Below are 19545 nucleotides of genomic sequence, written 5' to 3'. Positions count from 1 at the left end.
GAAATAACATTTTCTGCTGTACTTGGAGTCTTTCTCATCTGTTTTTGGTTTTCCCTCCAAAATCTGAGGTCTTGGTGGTTTCATGTCAGAGGGTTTTCCTTCAACCTGGGCCCCTCCCCCTTGCTGGTTTTTCCCTGGTCCCTGAGAGTACCTGCTGTAGGTTTCTTTGGGCTTACCCACAGTTTTCCCCTCAGCACCTAAGGGCTTCCTTATTTGGGAAATAAAATCTGCGATCTCTGCCGCTTCTGTCACAGTTTTAGGTTTCCTCTCTCTCACATGGAACTTTAGTTCCCCATGCAGGACTGAATAAAATTGTTCCAGCGCTATCAGGTCTTTGAGCTGCTGGAAGGTCTCTGTCCCCTCCTGAGACAGCCATTTCTCTAGCAACCTCACCAGTTGGGCCCCCACTTGGGTGAAAGTCTGCTCTGGTTTTTTTGTGAGTGACCTGAATTTTTGCCTCAGCTGTTCAGCATTTATCCCATGCCGGGCAAACACCAGTTTTTTAAACTCAGCGAAGTCTTTCAGCAGTTCCACTGGCATCTCTGCATAGACTTCTGCCAGGCTGCCACTGATTAAAGATCGCATAATGGTCATCTTCTCAGTTTCCCTTACTGAGAAGTCCACAAACGCTCTTTCCATGAGGGAAAAGAACACCTCAGGGCAATCTCCCTTGTTGTACACAGGGAATTTCTTCAAGTCAGTTTTAGACAGGCTGCCTTCCCCATTCCCTGGGTTCCCCTCATTATTATAGTTATTCCTATTTCTACTCATTATTTCCAGCTTCTTCAGCTCAAACGCCATTTTTTCTAACTCCAACTGTCTCTGTTTCTCTTCCCTTTCCATTTCAAATTGTCTTTGTTTCTCCCTTTCCCTTTCCTCCATTTCCCTCACCCTCAGTTCATGCTGTTGGGCTAGGAGCATTTTTCTGAGTTCTGAGGTCAGTTCTCCCGTGCTCTCATCCTGCACTGAGCCAAATTCCTCCTCAGAACCTTGGTCTCCCTGTGGTTCTCTCACTTCCCCCATTTCTGCCATTTGGCTTCGAGTCAAGGGCATAATCCCCCCAGAACAGGCTGCCTTCAAAAGTCACGCCTCAACATAAAACGACGACTTTTTTCCTTTTGCCTCCGCAAACAGCCTTCTATAGACTGCTGCTGTCCCTCCAGCACCAACCTGCAACTGTTGCCAGGCAGAATCCACCCCCTCTGCTAGGCCTCTCAGCAGACAGGCTAGATCACTGTTACTTCACGCAGCTTTGCCTCAGCCCTTTCCCGCCAAAACGGGTTGCCTCAGAGCTCCCTAATCTAGTCCCCCAATCTGAGTTTGCACGTTCTTCCACTAGCCTACCTCCCCATGAGGTAAGCCTAGAAGATTACCTACGCGCCCTCAGATTTTCCCTGACTAGACCCCCCTTGCTCTGGGCACACTAGCCAAGGCTTTGCTGGACCACTGGGCAACTGGACCAGTCGTATCCCACCCGCTGGACACCAATAAATGTAGCAACCCCAGACCTACTCGAGTATCCCACCCTATAGTTATGCTGCCACCAACCATTCGCTCTACCAAGTCACCCAGACCAGGAATGGTTTTTAATAAACAAAAGAACAAGGTTTATTGAAAAAACAAACAGGGTAAATAAAAGGATCAGGTAAATGGGATACTGGAACTTGGTATAGTCCCAATCATACACATACAACAGATTGGTTCTCACGGAACACGTTAAGGTAACGCACAGACCCTGAACCTATCAGTTCTGGCTACCTAGATAGAAACCTGAACCTATCAGGTATGTACTATCTGACGAACAGTTGTACCCAGTCTGACCCACAGACTCCAACTCCACTTCTCCACGTCAGCTCTCCTACGATGGACTTCCCCCAAATATATATACAGTACAGCTCCTCCCCCCTGATGTCCCGCCTTCCACTCCCCATAGGATGGAACTTTCCCTCCAAACCCATGACAGACAGGTACCATCAGTGCTGTATGTGACACTCCTTTTGCTGGACGTCTGGCAACCCTACCTTGGGCCCCTCCTGGAGTTCAGGGCCTGGTGGAAAAACTCCTGTTGGGCTGTCAGTGAGCTTAGAAGAGCTCCTCCGACGTTGTGCTGTAGGTGAGGCTGTGGCAGAAAGCCTGTCTGAATCGAGAGGGCCTGCTTGCAGAAGGACGGCAAAGAGGGGTCCAAACTGGAAGGGAAGGCCAGAGTCTAGGAGCAGCAACAGAGAAGGCCCTCTCCTATGTCCCAAGAGTTTGCTTAGGTTCTGGGTCTCTTTGTTTGGATGGCCCAATTTCTGCCCTCGGCTGGCCCAGAAGCAACTCTGATTCCCCTGTAACCCTTGCCTGCTATGTGACAGCAGAAGGACCCACCAGTGTTCTGCCAGAGAGGGACCTCTGCTTGGCCTCTCAATTAGCGTGGGTGTCAGTAAGTTCTGCTTTTCAAGTTTCTCTATGTGGTTTGGCTCCACCAAACCTAGCCACAGATGCTGTGGAAGGCTCTTTCGGTCTCTTTGCCAACCTGGTGGTGCTGCCGCTGGTGGTTCTCATCCAGCTCTGGCTCCTTCACGTTCCTTTTTCTCCATGTTCCCCCTACACCCTTTGCCACTCCTCCTGCTCCACCACTCTAGGAAGCCATGAGTCTAAAGGGTTCGGAAACCACAGCCTTCCAAGAATATTGAGGGATTGCACCTCCCCTTGGTTTAAGGGCAGGTCATGGTCTCAGAGATAACCTGCCCCATCAAAAGAGCAGGAGGCAGCACATTCAGCCATGGAAGGCATGCAGTAAACAGAAGACCAGGTACCAGCTGCTCTATCTCTGAGTCACTTTAAGATTCCAGTCCTGCAGAGAGCAGCAAAAGGGTCTCCCAAACATGGCAGATTTTTTTACTGCCGGTCTTACTGGTTATGCACAACGTCATTCGATTTATTAGGTTGTTACTGTAATTTGCTGAAAACTCACACACCAGTTTTTGGCTGAACATGTCAGCAAGCTGAGACAAAATGAGGGTGGAAGTCATGTGATGGAATCAAACAGGAATCAGGAGCCCCTTTAAGTATGCAATTGGATGCCTGTGCAGACATAGTACTGGTTAAGCCTGCCACTTGGAACTCTGGAGGGGGAAAATTAAAATGTCCTTAACATCAACCATAGAGAAACATGTACGCTGGATGATGACACCATCATGTGTTGTAACAGTACACTGTAGTACAGGAACTTGGAACAGGAGAGAATGGGAAATGGTTGACGTTGAAATCACAGAGTTCTTTATTTCATACTAGAGGCACTTTATTTTATTGGAGCATTCAAGAAAAACTTAGATAACCACCTGGCAGATATGCTTTGATCCTATTCCTGCCTTGAGCAGGGGGCTGGACTTGATGATCTTGTAGGCCCCTTCCAACTTCACTTTTCTATGATTCTATAACAAATGAGCGGTCAATTTGGACAGAAATGTTGAAATGTAATATTTGATGTTCCTCTGAACTAACTGCACTGTTGTTGTTCTAAGCATCAGCACTTATTTCATTATAGAACAGAAATGTCTATTCTTTTATACAACAAACATCTCTTTATCTTCCAGTGGCAGCCACTGTGCTGGCTGCTGGGCCATAGCTTAGCTAAAGAGGGAGTGTAAAGAGAAGTTTATTCATTGAAAAGCTTCCATTTCAGAACCAGCGGGGGCAAGAGAAAAGTAAGTGCGGCCCTCTGAATGAGTGAGTGATTTACAGAGCCTGTGAGTAGAAGCCTTTTGAGAATTTGTTGGAGAAGAGAAAAAAAGCCTTGTGTCTAATTGATCTTTAATTTCTAGATTCATCTTCTTTATCTGCCGAAAATGCCATTGGTCATCAGGTTACTTGGGTGCTTTCAGGGGGGATTACAATCTGGCCTTTCCACCATACATTAAAGAAGGGCAGAAAGGTCTCTCCCACAAATGAGGCTTCAGAGAAGGTGTACAGATGGGCTGCTGTGTCAGCATTGTGGAAAGCGACCATCCCGGCTGCACAATTCAGAGACACTCGGATTCTCTTGAGGTCATCACTTGGAGACAAACAAGTGAACGTAGGATGGCTGGTAGACTTGAATTCACCTTTCCACTTCCCTATAGCCAAGATACCTCCCTTCGGACTCCAGACAACAGGATCCTTTCTCTCCACTGACTCTCGGGTGACCCCTGCCAGCCATTGTTCCTCACTTCCCACAACAACGTCCCAGAAATGTCTGCCTGCTGTGAATCTTTCCTGTCCCAGCACTGTACCATGTTTGGCAAATCTCTTAGGGTTGACAGGCAGATCTTGTCTTTTGGATCCACATGTGACACTTTTCCGATCTTCAGAAACAATAAGCTGCAGATGAGCCGTGTCTGGATCCAGGGTTACGTTTGCTGCAGGAGATGAGAGTTGAGAGGAAAAAGATAAAGAACAACCTCAATTAAAGAATCCACTGACCAACATGATGACCCCAAGCATGCCAGAGGAATCAAATTCAAAACCAATAGGCCCTTCAAGTACTGCAGGCTTGGTAGGGCCTTCTCCTTTTTTTCCAGAGCTTCCTACAACAATATGCTGAATCTCTTAACTTATATTCAAAACACAAATCCCTCTCCTATCATTCAAGATATCTTGCAATAAGAAAAAGTGACAGAAAACTGATAGTCTTGCTTGGGTTTGAGCAGGGCCAGAGGAAAGGAAAATAGAGGGGGAAGAAGGTGATAAACAGGGTGATTTCAAATTAACTTTTTGTGTGCAAACAGATTGTTTCATTCACAGAAGCACACAGGCAAAACGTGTGGGTTTTTGTATTTCTCTTGAGTCCCCTGTCTGGACCTTGCAACAGACGATGCTTTAAGGAAAAAAGGCAGACTATCTGCACAGCGCCAGAGCAATCGGGAATGTTCTAGAGCAGGCTTGTCCAACCTGCGGCCCGAGGGCCGCATGCGGCCCAGGTCAGCTCGTAATGCGGCCCAGTGCAATTTTTTATTTTTAAAGAAATTCCAAAGTTTCAAGTTACACTGCCGGCGCTTGTGGCCCGAATGTGGCCGGGGCATGTCACAATAGTAGAGGGGGATAGAGGGAAGGAAGCAGTGGGAGGGGAGGGGATAGGGGGGCTGCGTGACTGCATTGCGCCGTCCCTGTCAATAGTTGGACCCCCTCCCGGCCCCATAAAGCCGCCGGAGTCGAAGCTGGCAGCCTCTGCTGTCTGAGATTGCAGCTGCCGGTAAGCGCACTTGGAGCGGGGCTGCGGAGGATGGCTAGGGCTGCCCCCCCATGCGGCCCAAATCAAATTTTCATCTTCTAATGTGGCCCAGGGAAGGTGAAAGGTTGGACACCCCTGTTCTAGAGCTTTATGATACGTTCGTCAAGGAACGCCCCTCTAGTACACGCGGTCCGCCCGTCCTGACAATTACCTCAGTTCCCAAGAAAAACCTGCCGCTGCGGCAAAGTGATACAGGAGTGAGAGACAGAGGGGAGGATGGGCCGGAAGTGTGAATTCACACATGACCACTCGAAGAACCAGAGTTACAGGTAAGTAACCTCTCTTTCTTCTTCGTAGTCTCTGTGAATGCACACTAATGGGTGATTAACGACCTAACTTACCAGAGGAGGGAACGTCACGGAAGAACAGAAGAAAGTACAGCTCTCCCAAATGCTGCATCCTTTTTGGCTCTAAGATCCAGGTGATAACGGGTGGCAAACGTAGAGAGTGTTGCCCATGAAGCAGCCTTGCAAATGTCTGGGAGTGGTACTCCACAAAGAAAGGCCGCAGAGGTAGCCAGAGCTCTGGCAGAATGAGCCTTAATACCAACAGGTAGAGGCTGTTGGGTGAGTTGATTTGTCCGTTTTATAGTTGCAACGAGCCAATGGGATACAGTTTGAGCGGAAATATGAGAACCTCTGTGAGGGAGGCGGGGTGTTACAAAAAGTCATTTTGATTTGCGCAAGGAAGACGTCCGTGAGACATAGGAAGCAAGTGTATGTCTAACGTCCAACGTGTATAACGACCACTCAAGGTTAGTCGTAGTTGATGGGAAAAAGGTAGGTAGAACAATGGGTTGGAAGAGGTGAAAATCCGAGAGAACCTTTCGTAGAAAGGAGACATCAGGGAAAAGGGTGACTTAGTCTGGGTGAAATTGAAGAAATGGAGGATCGACTGTGTCTGAATTCACAAGAATTGGTGCAAGAAATCTTCATTTTTTTAAAATTTGGAGTGTTCCAATAATGAAAGGGAGTTCAGTACCAGGGTGGACTTTGCTGAACTGGAGGATTTACACTTCAATTTCGGTTTAGTCTTGGAAACTGATTTAACTGTTGGAGAAGTGGTAGTTGCACCTGGAGATTCTTTAGGGGGCTGAGATGTTTGGGACGGTTCTATAGTCTGAGCTGGTGGCAAAGAACGTTCCCAGAGGAATGACCTGAGATGCTGTTGTCTGAGTTTAAGGGCTTGTTTAGTGAAGTTCAGGCAGAACTGACAAATAGAAGGCTGGTGAGATTCCCCCAGGCCAAAAAGACACAGATTGTGACCATCTGTGAGGGGAACTTTGTTGGAGCATGAGGTGCACCATTTAAATGGGGGACGAGGGGCCATAAATGGTGGAAAGGGGAAAAATGGGGGGAGGGGCAATAGGGACAAATTGCTTGAAAAGTCTCTTACAATTTTCCTTTGATTGTATAGAAGCTGGGAAGAATCACCTGAAAAGTCTTTTCCAATTTTCCTCATATTAAAGAAGCAACGACGGATGGAGCTCGACGAAAGGGGAGACCTCAGCGGTGGCAAAAAGGAACTGAGGCAATTGCCAAGATGGGCGGATCACATGTACGAGGGGGCAGTTCTTGACGAACGTATCATAAAGCTCTAGAACACTCCGGAGAGCTCTCCACAAGTGCAGATTAAATCCAGGTTCTGTGTAAGATGAATTTCAAAGAGATTGTTGTGCACAGTTGTTTGTCAGGCACAGAGATAAGGAAGCAAGGTCAAGCAGTCCAGAAGAGGGCCCCAGAAGGAGACGAAACATCAGGCCGCTCAATTGGAAAAGCTACCTGGGCCTGGAACTTCTCAGGAGAACTTTGGGCGGTGATCCGAGTTACGCCTACGTGGACTTAATTGGTTGACAGCTTGAAAGTGTAATGAAGAAGGTGGTTCTAAAGAGATGTCAAATGAGAGGGTCTGTGTATGTAAAAAAGTTGCTGTGGAATATGAAACACATAGGCTGATATGCATTCCGCCAAATCAGTGACCCTGGGCACTTTTAAAAGTCAATTAAAAACATGGCTATACATTCAGGCCTTCTGTCCAGCTAATACCTGATTTTTCTGTTTATTCTTCTTTTATTTATTGTCTACTCTATCTTTGTATTGTCTATGTTATAGCATGATTTATGTAATTTTTTGTTTTATTTTATTGTTTATACTATACTGGAAGCCGCCTAGAGTGGTCTTTTAGGCCAGATAGGTGGGGTATAAATAAAATAAAATAAATAAATAAATCCCTCCCCTGAACTTGGTCCTCAAACAGACATTTACCTTTCTGCAGCCGAAGTCCATGTACCAGAGCATCTGGGCAAAGAAAAATGCACAAATGTTAGGCATCAGAACACTAAGTCTACAAGAGCCCTGATTAATAAAATACCAGTTCATAACATAGCTGTTGTTGCTTCCTTACTTCAAGTGAAGGAGTTAACAAACAACACAGAAGGTGTGCGGCTCAGAATGAGGCAGGTTGGAAGAGTGGTTCCTTTTCCCCACTGATGCAGAACCACTCCCTCCAAGCTTCCATCTCGATTTTAATTTGACCTTGAATGTCACCTGGATTCTTCTGATTTGAATTTCCACCCCAAAAGACATCCTCTCTCTTCCCACCTCCGCTGGTCCTTCCCTTTGATCCCCATTGCCATTCTCTGCCCTGTCTTTGCCTGTTGTCTCTTTCCCTCCCATGGAAGAGGAAGAGGAAGAAGCCCTTCCCCCAATGACATCACAGGCGGCGTCTTGGATGTTCAAAACGTGAACAGCCCATAGGAACGGGGCTTGTCTGGGACAAAAGAAACAGGGCTGACACGTCTGGAACAAAAGGGTCTTCCGAAAAACAAAACAAACAGCAACAACAAAACCCACTTCCCAAATGAAGGGAAATAATCCTGAAGTTGAAGGGAACTGGAAAAGATCTATTCAGATCTCCTGTAACTTCATGTAGGCCTATTAAACAGGCCAAATCAATGGGCAAAGGAAGCGCAAACAGGAAGCATGGATGAGCCTAATTCTGGCAAAGAGCAAATCCTCCTTATAAATGCTTAAACTGCTTCCAGATAACATCACTGTATCAGGCCTCTTTACTGGGGATGGGATTTGCATATTTCTGGGCTTCATCTCCCAGAATCTGCACAGAATCCAACGGGCAGAATTCTGGGAGGCAGTAATAAGAGAGAAGGATAGGAAGGGTCAGAGAAACCTCTCATGTTAACTCCGGAACAAAAGCTATGCAGTTGTTTTTCCTTACCTTTGAACTGGTCCATGATGGCTACTAGAAAAGGATTTATATCACAAAAATCCCAAATCTTCCACTTCACTTCCGGAAGAAAGACAACTGTATTCTGAAACGTAACTTTTTCGTCACTCCTGATGGAAAAAAAAACATAGTGAACATGCCACCTCTCCCTCTCGTATTTGGGAGCACTTAACATACTTGTCCTCTTCATGGTTTGCTGCCTTGTTGTAGCAAAGGGGCTTGAGTAATCCAGAGAAGCTATGGGCTATGCTGTGCAGGGACACGCCTGGAGCAGGAATTGGCAATGCCACTCAAGTATCTTTGCCAAGAAAATTCCATGGACACAAACGAAAGGCTAAAGGATATGATGCTGGAAGATCAGCCCCTCAGGTCGGAAGGCATCCAACATGCTACTGAGGAAGAGTGGAGGACAAGTACAAGTAGCTCCAGAGTGGTTGGGCCAAAGCCGAAAGGATGCTCAGCTGTGGGCGTGCCTGGAAGTGAAAGAAAGTCCAATGCTACAAAGAAAAATACTGCATAGGAACCTGGAATGTAAGATCTATGAACCTTGGGAAGCTGGATGTGGTCAAACAGGAGATGGCAAGAATCAACATTGACATCCTGGGGTATCAGTGAACTAAAATGGAGAGGAATGGGCAAATTCAATTCAGACGATTATTATTCTACTATTGTGGTGAAGAATCCCATAGAAGAAATGGAGTAGCCCTCATAGTCAACAAAAGAGTGGGAAAAGCTGTAATTGGGTATAATCTCAAAAATGATTGAACAATTTCAATACAAATTCAAGGCAGACCTTTCAACATCACAATAATCCAAGCTTATGCACCAACCACTAATGCTGAGGAGACTGAAATTGACCAAATTTATGAAGACTTGCAACACCTTCACCAAAGAAAGATGTTCTTCTCATTCTAGGGGACTGGAATGCTAAAATAGGGAGTCAAGAGATAAAAGGAACAACAGGCAAGTTTGGCCTTGGAGTTCAGAACGAAGCAGGACAAAGGCTAATAGAGTTTTGTCAATAGAATAAGCTGGTCATCACAAACACTCTTTTCCAACAACACAAGAGGCGACTCTATACATGAAAATCACCAGATGGGCAATATCGAAATCAGATTGATTATATTCTCTGCAGCCAAAGATGGAGAAGCTCTATACAGTCAGCAAAAACAAGACCTGGAGCTGACTGCGGCTCTGATCATCATAGCAAAATTCAAGCTTAGACTGAAGAGAATAGGAAAAACCACTGGGCCACTCAGGTATAATCTAAACCAAATCCCTTATGAATACACAGTGGAAGTAAAGAACAGATTTAAGGAACTAGATTTGGTGGACAGAGTGCCTGAAGAACTTTGGATAGAGGCTCATAACATTGTCCAGGAGGCAACAACAAAAACCATCCCAAAGAAAAGGAAATGCAAGAAAGCAAAGTGGCTGTCCAATGAGGCCTTAGAAATAGCATAGAGGAGAAGGAAAGCAAAATGCAAGGGAGATAGGGAAAGTTACAGAAAATTGAATGCAGACTTCCAAAGAATAGCAAGGAGAGACAAGAGGGCCTTCTTAAATGAACAATGCAAAGAAACAGAGGAAAATAACAGAAAAGGAAAAACCAGAGATCTATTCAGGAAAATTGGAGACATTGGAGGAATGTTTTGCGCAAAGATGGACATGATAAAGGACAAAAATGGGAGGGAGCTAACAGAAGCAGAAGACGTCAAGAAGAGGTGGCAAGAATACACAGAGGAATTATATCAGAAAGATTTGGATATCCCGGACAACCCAGACAATGTAGTTGCTGACCCTGAGCCAGACATCCTGGAGAGTGAAGTCAAGTGGGCCTTAGAAAGCCTGGCTAACAACAAGGCCAGTGGAGGTGATGGCATTTCAGCTGAGCTATTTAAAATCTTAAAAGATGACATTGTTAAGGTGTTACATTCAATATGCCAGCAAGTTTGGAAAACTCAACAGTGGCCAGAGGACTGGAAAATATCAGTTTACATCCCAATCCCAAAGAAAGGCAGTGCCAAAGAATGCTCCAACTACCGTACAATTGCACTCATTTCACATGCTAGCAAGGTTATGCTCAAAATCCTACAAGGTAGGCTTCAGCAGTATATGGACCAAAAACTCCCAGAAGTACAAGCTGGATTTCGAAGAGGCAGAGGAACTAGAGACCAAATTGCTAACATGCGCTGGATTATGGAGAAAGCCAGAGAGTTCCAGAAAAACATCTTGTAGCGGAATCCAGAAAGGTGATGTCATTCCTGCCTATCCATCACAGCAGCTAAGGGGGAGGAGCCAAAATAGAGTAGGAGGGGTGGAGTTAGAGTACCTGTTACAGGGAGTTGAAGGGACAGTTTGGGCTAGTTGGAGTTAGGGAGAGATAGAAAGAGTCAGGGACCAGAAGATGTATAGAGAGTGTTAGGGTTTAGGAATAGATCAAAGGGGTTTAGGAAAGGAAATTAAAAGTAAAACACATGGAACCAGCAGGAATGAACGTATAAGCATAACAAGAGATATATAAAATAGATAGTAAAGTGATTGACTGCATGATCCTAAAAGTATAAACACCTGAACCAACTCATATATGATTTTCCTGTTGAATAATAATAAAAGAATGCTTATATGCAAAATACATCATGCAAAAGGCCAGACTGGAGGAATCCAAAGCCTGAATTACGATTGCCGGAAGAAATATCAACAACCTCAGATATGCAGATGACACCACTCTGATGGCAGAAAGTAAAGAGGAATTAAAGAACCTCATAATGAGGCTGGAAGAGGAGAGTGCAAAAAACAGTCTGAAGCTCAACATCAAAAAAGTAAGATCATGGCCATTGGTCCCATCACCTCCTGGCAAATAGAAGGGGAAGATATGGAGGCAGTGACAGATTTCACTTTCTTGGGCTCCATGAGCACTGCAGATGGCGACAGCAGCCCTGAAATTAAAAAATGCCTGCTTCTTGGGAGGAAAGTGATGACAAACCTCGACAGCATCTTAAAAAGCAGAGAATCATATTGCCAACAAAAGTCCAAATAGTCAAAGCTATGTTTTTTCCTGTAGTGATGTATGGAATTGACAGCTGGAACATAAAGAAAGCTGACTGCCAAGAATTGATGCCTTTGAATTGTGGTGCTGGAGAAGACTGGAAATCAACTCTGAGTGCTCACTGGAAGGACAGATCCTGAAGCTGAGGCTCCAATACTTTGGCCATCTCATGAGAAGACTCCCTGGAAAAGATGCTGATTTTGGGAAAGTGTGAAGGCAAGAGGAGAAGGGGACGACAGAAGACGAGATGGTTTGACAGTGTCATCAAAGCTACCAGAATGAATTTGACCCAACTCTGGGAGGCAGTAGATCCATAGAGTCACAAAGAGTCGGACATGACTAAATGACTAAACAACAACATACTTGTAACAGTGTGGAGATAGCACACCTGCAGCTCCTGCTCCTAAAGATACTATTCTCACATTTTACACATGACGGCAGCCTTTGTAATTAGTGTCATCTTTTACCATCCTGGTTTGCTATGAAGAACATAATACTGTATTCCGCCACATTTTATTGATTAGTATTAGTAATATAAAGCTATTAATTAACTAATAATGCTATTAATAAACTGGTTTGCTAATGCCCAGGGTAGAAAAACAGAGGTGCTCTAAGTTCAAAAACATAACTATTTTTTCATCATCATCATCTCAAAACTGCAAAGCTGCGAATAGAAATCTGGAAAGGCAAAGATGTTGTGCCAGGAGACTGGAGAATTATATGATCTTATGTCCAGACCCTTCCCAGCATTGTGAAGCAGTAACAGAAACAAGAAGATACACTTACCTCTGCAGGATGCTTCCAACATCCTTGGGGAGAAAAGGAGAAACAGAAAGAGAGAGTTTAGTGCCATCATTACCAGGTGATAACGCCCACTGGCCTTCCTTCTGCCACAAGGAGTTCACTCCAATCACGCACTGAGGAGAAGACAGAGACTCCCACAGTGAAGTTGAAGGAAGCCTTTAACTGGGTCCTGGTCTCTCACAGAGAAAAGGAGTCAAAGGGTGTATCAACAGAGGAGAATTTTAGCATGTTAAGGGCCATGTTGGGAGGGAGTGTTTCTTCTTTTCCAACCATCTCAGTCTATTTTCTATGTAGAATTACGCTCTTTCATGGCACGAACATGACCTCAGACTACTTAATTTACGCGTATTTTTCGCTCCATAAGATGCACTGCTCCATAAGACGCACCAAATTTTTAGCAGAAGAAAACCGGGAAAAATAATCTGTTTACTTCGCTCCATAAGACGCACAGACTTTCCAACCCCGTTTTGTGGAAAAAAGTGCGTCTTATAGTGTGAAAAATACGGTATCTTTTTAATTTCCATCTTGAAAGACTATTTATTGTTGTGAAATTGTCATAAAATTGTTGCCATATTACAATTGTTTTTAATCTATTTGTTGTGAGCCGCCCAGAGTAGACATTGTCTAGATGGGTGGCATATAAGTCTAATAAATAATAATTATTATTATACCATAACTTTCTAACCTGAGGGAGGTGCCATTGATATCCAGGTTTCCAGCCCAGAAGCCAACGATGAGAAAAGTCTTGCTTGGCAAGACCATCTGGACCAGCGTTCCTTTCCCGGAAGTGGCCAACCAGATGTTTCTAGAAAGCTCATGAAAGGGGCAGGAGCAGGACCTTATTTGGTCATGAAGCATTCTGAGAAATGAAAGTTGCATCCATATTACAGAGAGGGAAAGGCTTGTCTACACTGAGGCAAAAGTCCTTATTCTTTTATCTCACCTTGATATTTCGGCACCTGCTAGCCTGGAGTTCCCAAACCTCAACTTTGCAATCTGTGTGTAGGTAGAACTGCACGAGAGTTTTGGATCCAGTTTCCCCCTCAAGAGCAGTCTGCTCTATTTCCGCTAGTCCTACCTGCAGGAGTTCTCCCGGGGGTCGCTGGTGCTTTTGCTCCATCTCCTGGATGAGACCTCCAAGGGAGGAGAGCTCCTCGGAGAGCCTGGCCAGGTGCTCGTCCCTTTTCCTTGCTATTTCTTTCTCCACCTCTTCCATCTGGACCATTAAAAGCTTCTCCTGTTCTTCCAAAAACTGCCGGAGTTTCTTAAATTCTGCTTTCATCTTTTCCATCTCGGCTTTTGTTTGTTTCTGCAGCAAGGAGGCAGAAAGGGCAGAAAAGGAAGTGTATGGCAGAAGGCGACATTTTCACAGTATCTATGAATGTGGAATTCATTACACTGGACGGTATTTATCCAAAAGCTGATTTCACAGCCATAAATACTGAACTCCCAAACAAACTGCACCAGAGCACAGAGTGCTACTCCTGTCCTCTGAAGATGCTGGCCACAGAGACGGGCAAAACGTTAGGAAGAACCACCTTCAGAACATGGCCAAAGATCCCAAAAAACCCCCACAACAACCAGTATTTATATTGTCCAAAGACTTGTCACAGGGGTGGTTTGAGCAAGGGGAGGAGAAGTGAAGTCTGGGTATATTCCAACAGACAGTCATGGTAAAGGCACTACTTTAAATGCCTTGGTCTGATACATCCTGTATATGCTGGGAAGAAGGGAGGGAGAATGGAGCAAGGAATGTTTGTGAAGAATGGTTGGGAAGGAAACTACATAAGGACGGGGCATGTCCTTGCGTGAGGGGGGGGAGAGAGTATAAGAGGGAGGGGTGGGTAACAGAGAGAATGAAGAATTGTACCCAATAAATGTTGAAGTCCAGGAATAAATAACCTTTTTTTTTCACACTGTTAGTTTAATAAAACCTTGCTGTATTCAATACCTAAGGGCTGGTTATGTGGTGGGTGTTATGAGGGGCGAACACACACACACACACACACACACACATACATACACACACACAAACGAGCAGTTAAAGGTTGGTGGCAGGAAATGACTTGTTCTTGTTGTAACTACTGACACATTGTGTTTGTGTTTAGTCGTTTAGTCGTGTCCGACTCTTCGTGACCCCATGGACCAGAGCACGCCAGGCCCTCCTGTCTTCTACTGCCTCCCGGAGTTGTGTCAGGTTCATGTTGGTTGCTTCGCAGACACTGTCCAGCCATCTCATCCTCAGTCGTCCCCTTCTCCTCTTGCCATCACACTTTCCCAGCATCAGGGTCTTTTCCAGGGAGTCTTTTCTTCTCATTAGATGGCCAAAGTACTGGAGCCTCAGCTTCAGGATATGTCCTTCCAGTGAGCACTCAGGGTTGATTTCCTTTAGAACTGATAGGTTTGTTCTCCTTGCAGTCCAGGGGATTCTCAAGAGCCTCCTCCAGCACCACAATTCAAAGGCATCAATTCTTCGGCGGTCTGCTTTCTTTATGGTCCAGCTCTCACTTCCATACATCACGACAGGAAAAACCATAGCTTTGACTATTCGGACTTTTGTTGGCAAGGTGATGTCTCTGCTTTTCAAGATGCTGTCCAGATTTGTCATCGCTTTCCTCCCAAAAAGAAGGCGCCTTTTAATTTCAGGGCTGCTGTCTCCATCTGCAGTGATCATGGAGCCCAGGAAGATAACATTTGACACTGCCTCCATATCTTCCCCTTCTATTTCCCAGGAGGTGATGGGACCAGTGGCCATGATCTTAGTTTTTTTGATGTTGAGTTTCAGACCGTTTTTTGCACTCTCCTCTTTCACTCTCATTACAAGGTTCTTTAATTCCTCCTCACTTTCTGCCATCAACTGACACATTAGGTAAAGGTAAACGTTCCCCTTGACAATTTGTCCAGTCGTATCCGACTGCAGGCGGCGGTGCTCATCTCCGTTTCCAACCCATCAGCTAGAATTTGTCTGCAGACAATCCTCCGTGGTCACATGGCCAATGTGATTAGACACGGAATGGTTTGCCTTCTCACCAAGTACAGTACTTGCATTTTTGTATTTTGCATGCTTTCGAACCGCTAGGTTGGCGGGAGCTGGGACAAATTACAGGGGCTCACTCCGTTGCGTGGATTTGATCTTACGGCTGCTAGTCTTCTGACCTTGCAGCACAGAGGCTTCAGAGGTTTTACCCGCAGCGCCACTATATCCCTTTTACTGTCACATTAGCAGTCCCATTTTCACTTTCCTAGAGGGGGCGCTCTTGGTCGCTCATAACTATAAACCATAATAAAAGACTGTAGAAAAACAAAGTCAACCATTAAAGTAACAGAAAATACACAAAACAAACAAGATCACATGATAGCTCTACAGGCCATCACCTTTAATCACACACGTCTAAAAGTCAGTGTGTCCAGATGTCTTTGTACCCCCTTTCTTCAAGCAGCAAGAATGGAAACACTTTGCAGTTTGTGGACATTGGGGGGGACGACACAGTCCTCCATCTGGGAACCTCTTCCTATGTGCCGGTCAAAGGGGCCTCAGGCCTTCTCACAAAGGGCCCCTCCTGAGGCCAAGAACTCAGGCCTTCTCCTCAAGAACCCTCAGGCCAAAAGCCTTACAAACCCAGATTGCCAAAGAGGGGACAGGAGGCAGCCGGGGAGGAAGAGGCTGATGGCCACTGAGGCAGTGGCTGGCACTAGCAGCAGATGGTCAATGGTGGCTCTCTGCCACCCTCAACACTTCACCGCCTGAAACGCTGGTCTTACTCTGCCTGATGGCCAGGCTGTCCCTGCACTGAGGGGCCTTCCGTGCTTGCCCCCCCAACACACACCCCTGCCCACGTCCCCAGCCTGCCAAATCCCTTCTCTCAGGAAGGCTCAAGGCCTGTTTTCCAATAAAAATAAAAATGGGGAGTTGGGGTTAGGCAGCTATGCAAGGTCCAGAGCTAAGCCTAGGCAGCCCCCAGAGATGTAGAAGGTCCCCCTTTCATGAAGTGAAATGACCCTTTGGATGAAGGTCTTTGGTTCGCTCTCCCAATGATACTTCATGCCATCCCAAATTATAGCTCTTCAGGACGCCTGGTGGCCCTGATTTCTTTGCCCTTTTAGGTCACTTTTTCTACACAGGTGGGTTCAAGAATGTTTCTTCCTTTGCCGTAACATTTATACTCACAAGCAGGTGTTTGCTTTCATTTACTGTTTCCTCTTTATATGTCACAATTTCTGCCCTCTCTTTCTTCAGAATCTCCAAGCGATTGGTGATCAGTTCCTGAAGAGAAAATGGAAGTTCACGTGTGGTTCGAAGGCCGTTGGAGGGGAGACGCTCAACAACATATCTGCTCTGCTCCCTTCCTAGAGAGGAGATGAGTGGCTCTCTATTGCCTTCTTTATCAAACAGCGGCAGCAACAACGACAACAAAAATATGAGGAAGAGTGTAGTACATACTGTGCTGATCGGTATTTAACAGATACTTAGGGTTTTGGTCAAAACTTGTATCTGCTTTATAAAACCAGTCAATGTTTTTATAAATTTAATTGACTTTTCCTGGTACAGAAGAAGAAGAAGAAGAAGAAGAAGAAGAAGAAGAAGAAGAAGAAGAAGAAGAAGACGAAGAAGACGAAGAAGACGAAGAAGAAGAAGAAGGGCACACATACTGTGCTGATATTTAACATATTTTTCGTTGAGCGTTTTCCCTATGGGGAAAAATCGTTTGCGATCATTGTGCGGAAGCGATCACTGCAAAGCGCCCATTTTTAACAGCTGATCGGCAGTTCCAAAATGGCTGCTGCAAAAACAAAATGGCCGCCGCTGTTTTGCCTCGCTCTAGAGGCACCCAAAATGGCCACCACTATGGAGGAATTTCGCTTAAGGTTAGTTTCTAAGCCCATAGGAACATTTTATTTATTTATTTATTTATTTATTTATTTATTTATTTATTTATTTATTTATTTATTTATTTATTTATTTATTGGACTTATATACCGCCCCATAGCGCTCTCCGGGCAATTTTTTAAATTATACAGGCTACACATTGCCCCCCCCCCCCAGCAAGCTAGGTACTCATTTTACCGACCTCGGAACATATTAAATGTGTTAAAATACTTTCCTATGGGCTTTTTGAAAACGCTTAGCGATTAAATCACTTAGCGACATTTTTCCTGGAATGGATTAACGTCGCTAAGTGAGGCACCACTGTACTTCGGTTTTTGGTTAAAACCTGTATCTGTTATATTTAGCCAGTCAGTCTTTTTATAATTTTAATTGACTGTTCCTGGTAGTTTTGAACAACAACAGCAACAATCATCATCATTTGCCACTAAGTCACTTCTAATGTATGGTGACCCTTTTCTGAGTTTTTCCAGGTAGAGAACAGTCAGGAGTGGTTGACCATTGCCTTCTTCTGGAAGCAGCTTGCCCAAGGCCACACAGCTACTCTTCCTCCAGGAAGCCCAGTGGAGAATTGCACTCCCACGCTCTGGCTCTGCAGTCAGATATCTGAACCATAGAGCGATCCAGCCAGCTGTCTTTATCACATGGCAGCCAACACATAAACTGCTACCATATATCCTGCCTCCTTCAGAACACGCCCCAACCCCAACCCCCACCCCCAACCTCTTCCCAAAATCCACAGGAATTCCTACCTGGTACTCCTGGGCAGCCTCCTCCACAGGAACCACCTGGTGGTCTCGGTGCTCTTTGGATCTGTCGCAAATCACACAAATGAGGGTTTTGTCGTCCTGGCAGAAGAGTTTCAGGGGCTCCTGGTGTTCCTTACAGAGCCTTTTTGATTCTTTTGCCTTCTCCTCTTCCAAGTGACTGAGTTGTTCCACTAAGTTTGCCAGCTGCCGATTGGGGATCAGGTTCCTTCGGACTTTTGCTCTGCATTGGGGGCAGGACGCCTCTTCGCCCTCCGTCCCTTCCCAGCACTGGGTCAGGCAGGCTCTGCAGAAATTGTGGCCACATTCAATGGTGACAGGATCCTTGAAATACTCCAGGCAGATGGAGCAAAGGGCTTCCTCGCAGAGGCCCTTGAGGGAACTCCCTGAGGCAGCAGCCATGGCAGGTTGCAGTAAGAAGAGAATTAAGTTTGCTTTCGTTTTCCTAGGTTTGCTGTGACTAATAAGTGGGTGTTTCCCTTCCAGGAAATCACATACTGTAGTATAAACTCATCAGCAGAGGGGACAACAGAATGAGCTGAAGGAACAGACTCTACACAAGAGAGAGAGAGAGATGGATATGACTTTAGGGAGGGATAAGGTTCATGAGATTAAAGAGTACTAGGACTAATTCCAGGTTTTTACCTGTCGCTAACATTACTCAATAAGCCAGAGGCAGAGAGGTCCAATATATATTTGTTTATTTTCAGCTGAAAACAAGCAAATAGGTGCAAATTTCACATGCAAAAAACATGCAGAGAAAAAGCTCACCCTTTTACTACAGAGTACACATTTTTATAAGTTCAGCCTGAAAACAGGGAGACAAAAGGGTGTGGAGAAGGAGGGGGAAAGGGTTGGCTGCAGGTGCCTAGGCAATGGCCACTAATTCATCCTTCCTGGGTTCTGTGTCAGATACCCAAGTCTCTTATCAAGTCAAGGACAAACTCCTCATTAGACCAGTTCCTTACAAGCAACAGAATGTAGGCGGCTTCCCTGCTTTTTCTATTTTTGGCTAGTAAGCAAAGCCTTAACCGTTATGCAGCAAAGCAGTTACAGAAAGCAGGATGGCTATGGTTAGGCTAAGAGAGAGAGCTATATACTGTATATTGTATATGTATTAACTGGACCTCTTCAAGATATATATGCTTCCAAAGAGGGAGGTAAAAGATAAATATTTTAAATATTTGTATACTACCCGACTTGGTAACAAGTTCTTCTCTGGGCAGCTGACAATAAAAAAGGAGAATTAAGCCAGTGCCACAAACTCAACATGGACAACAGTTGGGGTGGGTCAGGAGTTGGATTCCCACTGTGCTTCGTGGGGGAAAAGCCAGCTTGTGTGGTTATTGAGTCACAATAACTAGGAATCAACTTGATGGCACAACATTAAGAAATTAAATATTTGTTAGCCTCATTTGACTTCTTTCTGAAAGAATCTTCTAAATGGCTGAGAAAGAGATTTCAGAATGCAGGAGTCACTTTGCTGATAGGAATGCTCCGAGACCATTCCACCAGTATCCTTAGGTAAAGGTAAAGTTTCCCCTTG

The 19545-nt window shown here is 45.2% G+C and overlaps 1 protein-coding gene across 3 annotated transcripts in view; it reads right to left on the bottom strand.

The window, feature by feature from the left end:
* The window catches only part of LOC110070827 (E3 ubiquitin-protein ligase TRIM7), a 48709-nt gene extending 29457 nt beyond the window's left edge, over positions 1 to 19252 (bottom strand). The window contains exons 1-7 of one of the 3 annotated variants that reach the window (XM_072988744.2): positions 17985 to 19252; positions 16516 to 16611; positions 13426 to 13656; positions 12330 to 12352; positions 8486 to 8604; positions 7516 to 7548; positions 3239 to 4379 (exon numbers count right to left, since the gene is read on the bottom strand). In XM_072988744.2, the coding sequence (XP_072844845.2) occupies positions 3844 to 4379; positions 7516 to 7548; positions 8486 to 8604; positions 12330 to 12352; positions 13426 to 13656; positions 16516 to 16611; positions 17985 to 18401 (1455 nt within the window). In that variant the 5' untranslated portion in view covers positions 18402 to 19252 and the 3' untranslated portion in view covers positions 3239 to 3843. Of the gene's footprint in view, positions 1 to 3238; positions 4380 to 7515; positions 7549 to 8485; positions 8605 to 12329; positions 12353 to 13425; positions 13657 to 16515; positions 16612 to 17984 lie in introns of those variants that run through there. The other 2 variants (XM_078388591.1, XM_072988743.2) reach the window with 2 other exon arrangements.
* Positions 19253 to 19545: the final 293 nt, after the last annotated feature.

Source organism: Pogona vitticeps, chromosome 2 (genome assembly GCF_051106095.1).
Source record: "Pogona vitticeps strain Pit_001003342236 chromosome 2, PviZW2.1, whole genome shotgun sequence".
Taxonomy (NCBI): Eukaryota; Metazoa; Chordata; class Lepidosauria; order Squamata; family Agamidae; genus Pogona; species Pogona vitticeps.
The sequence above is the reverse complement of the archived record's forward strand: the minus strand, read 5'-3'. Positions and strand labels throughout refer to the sequence as shown.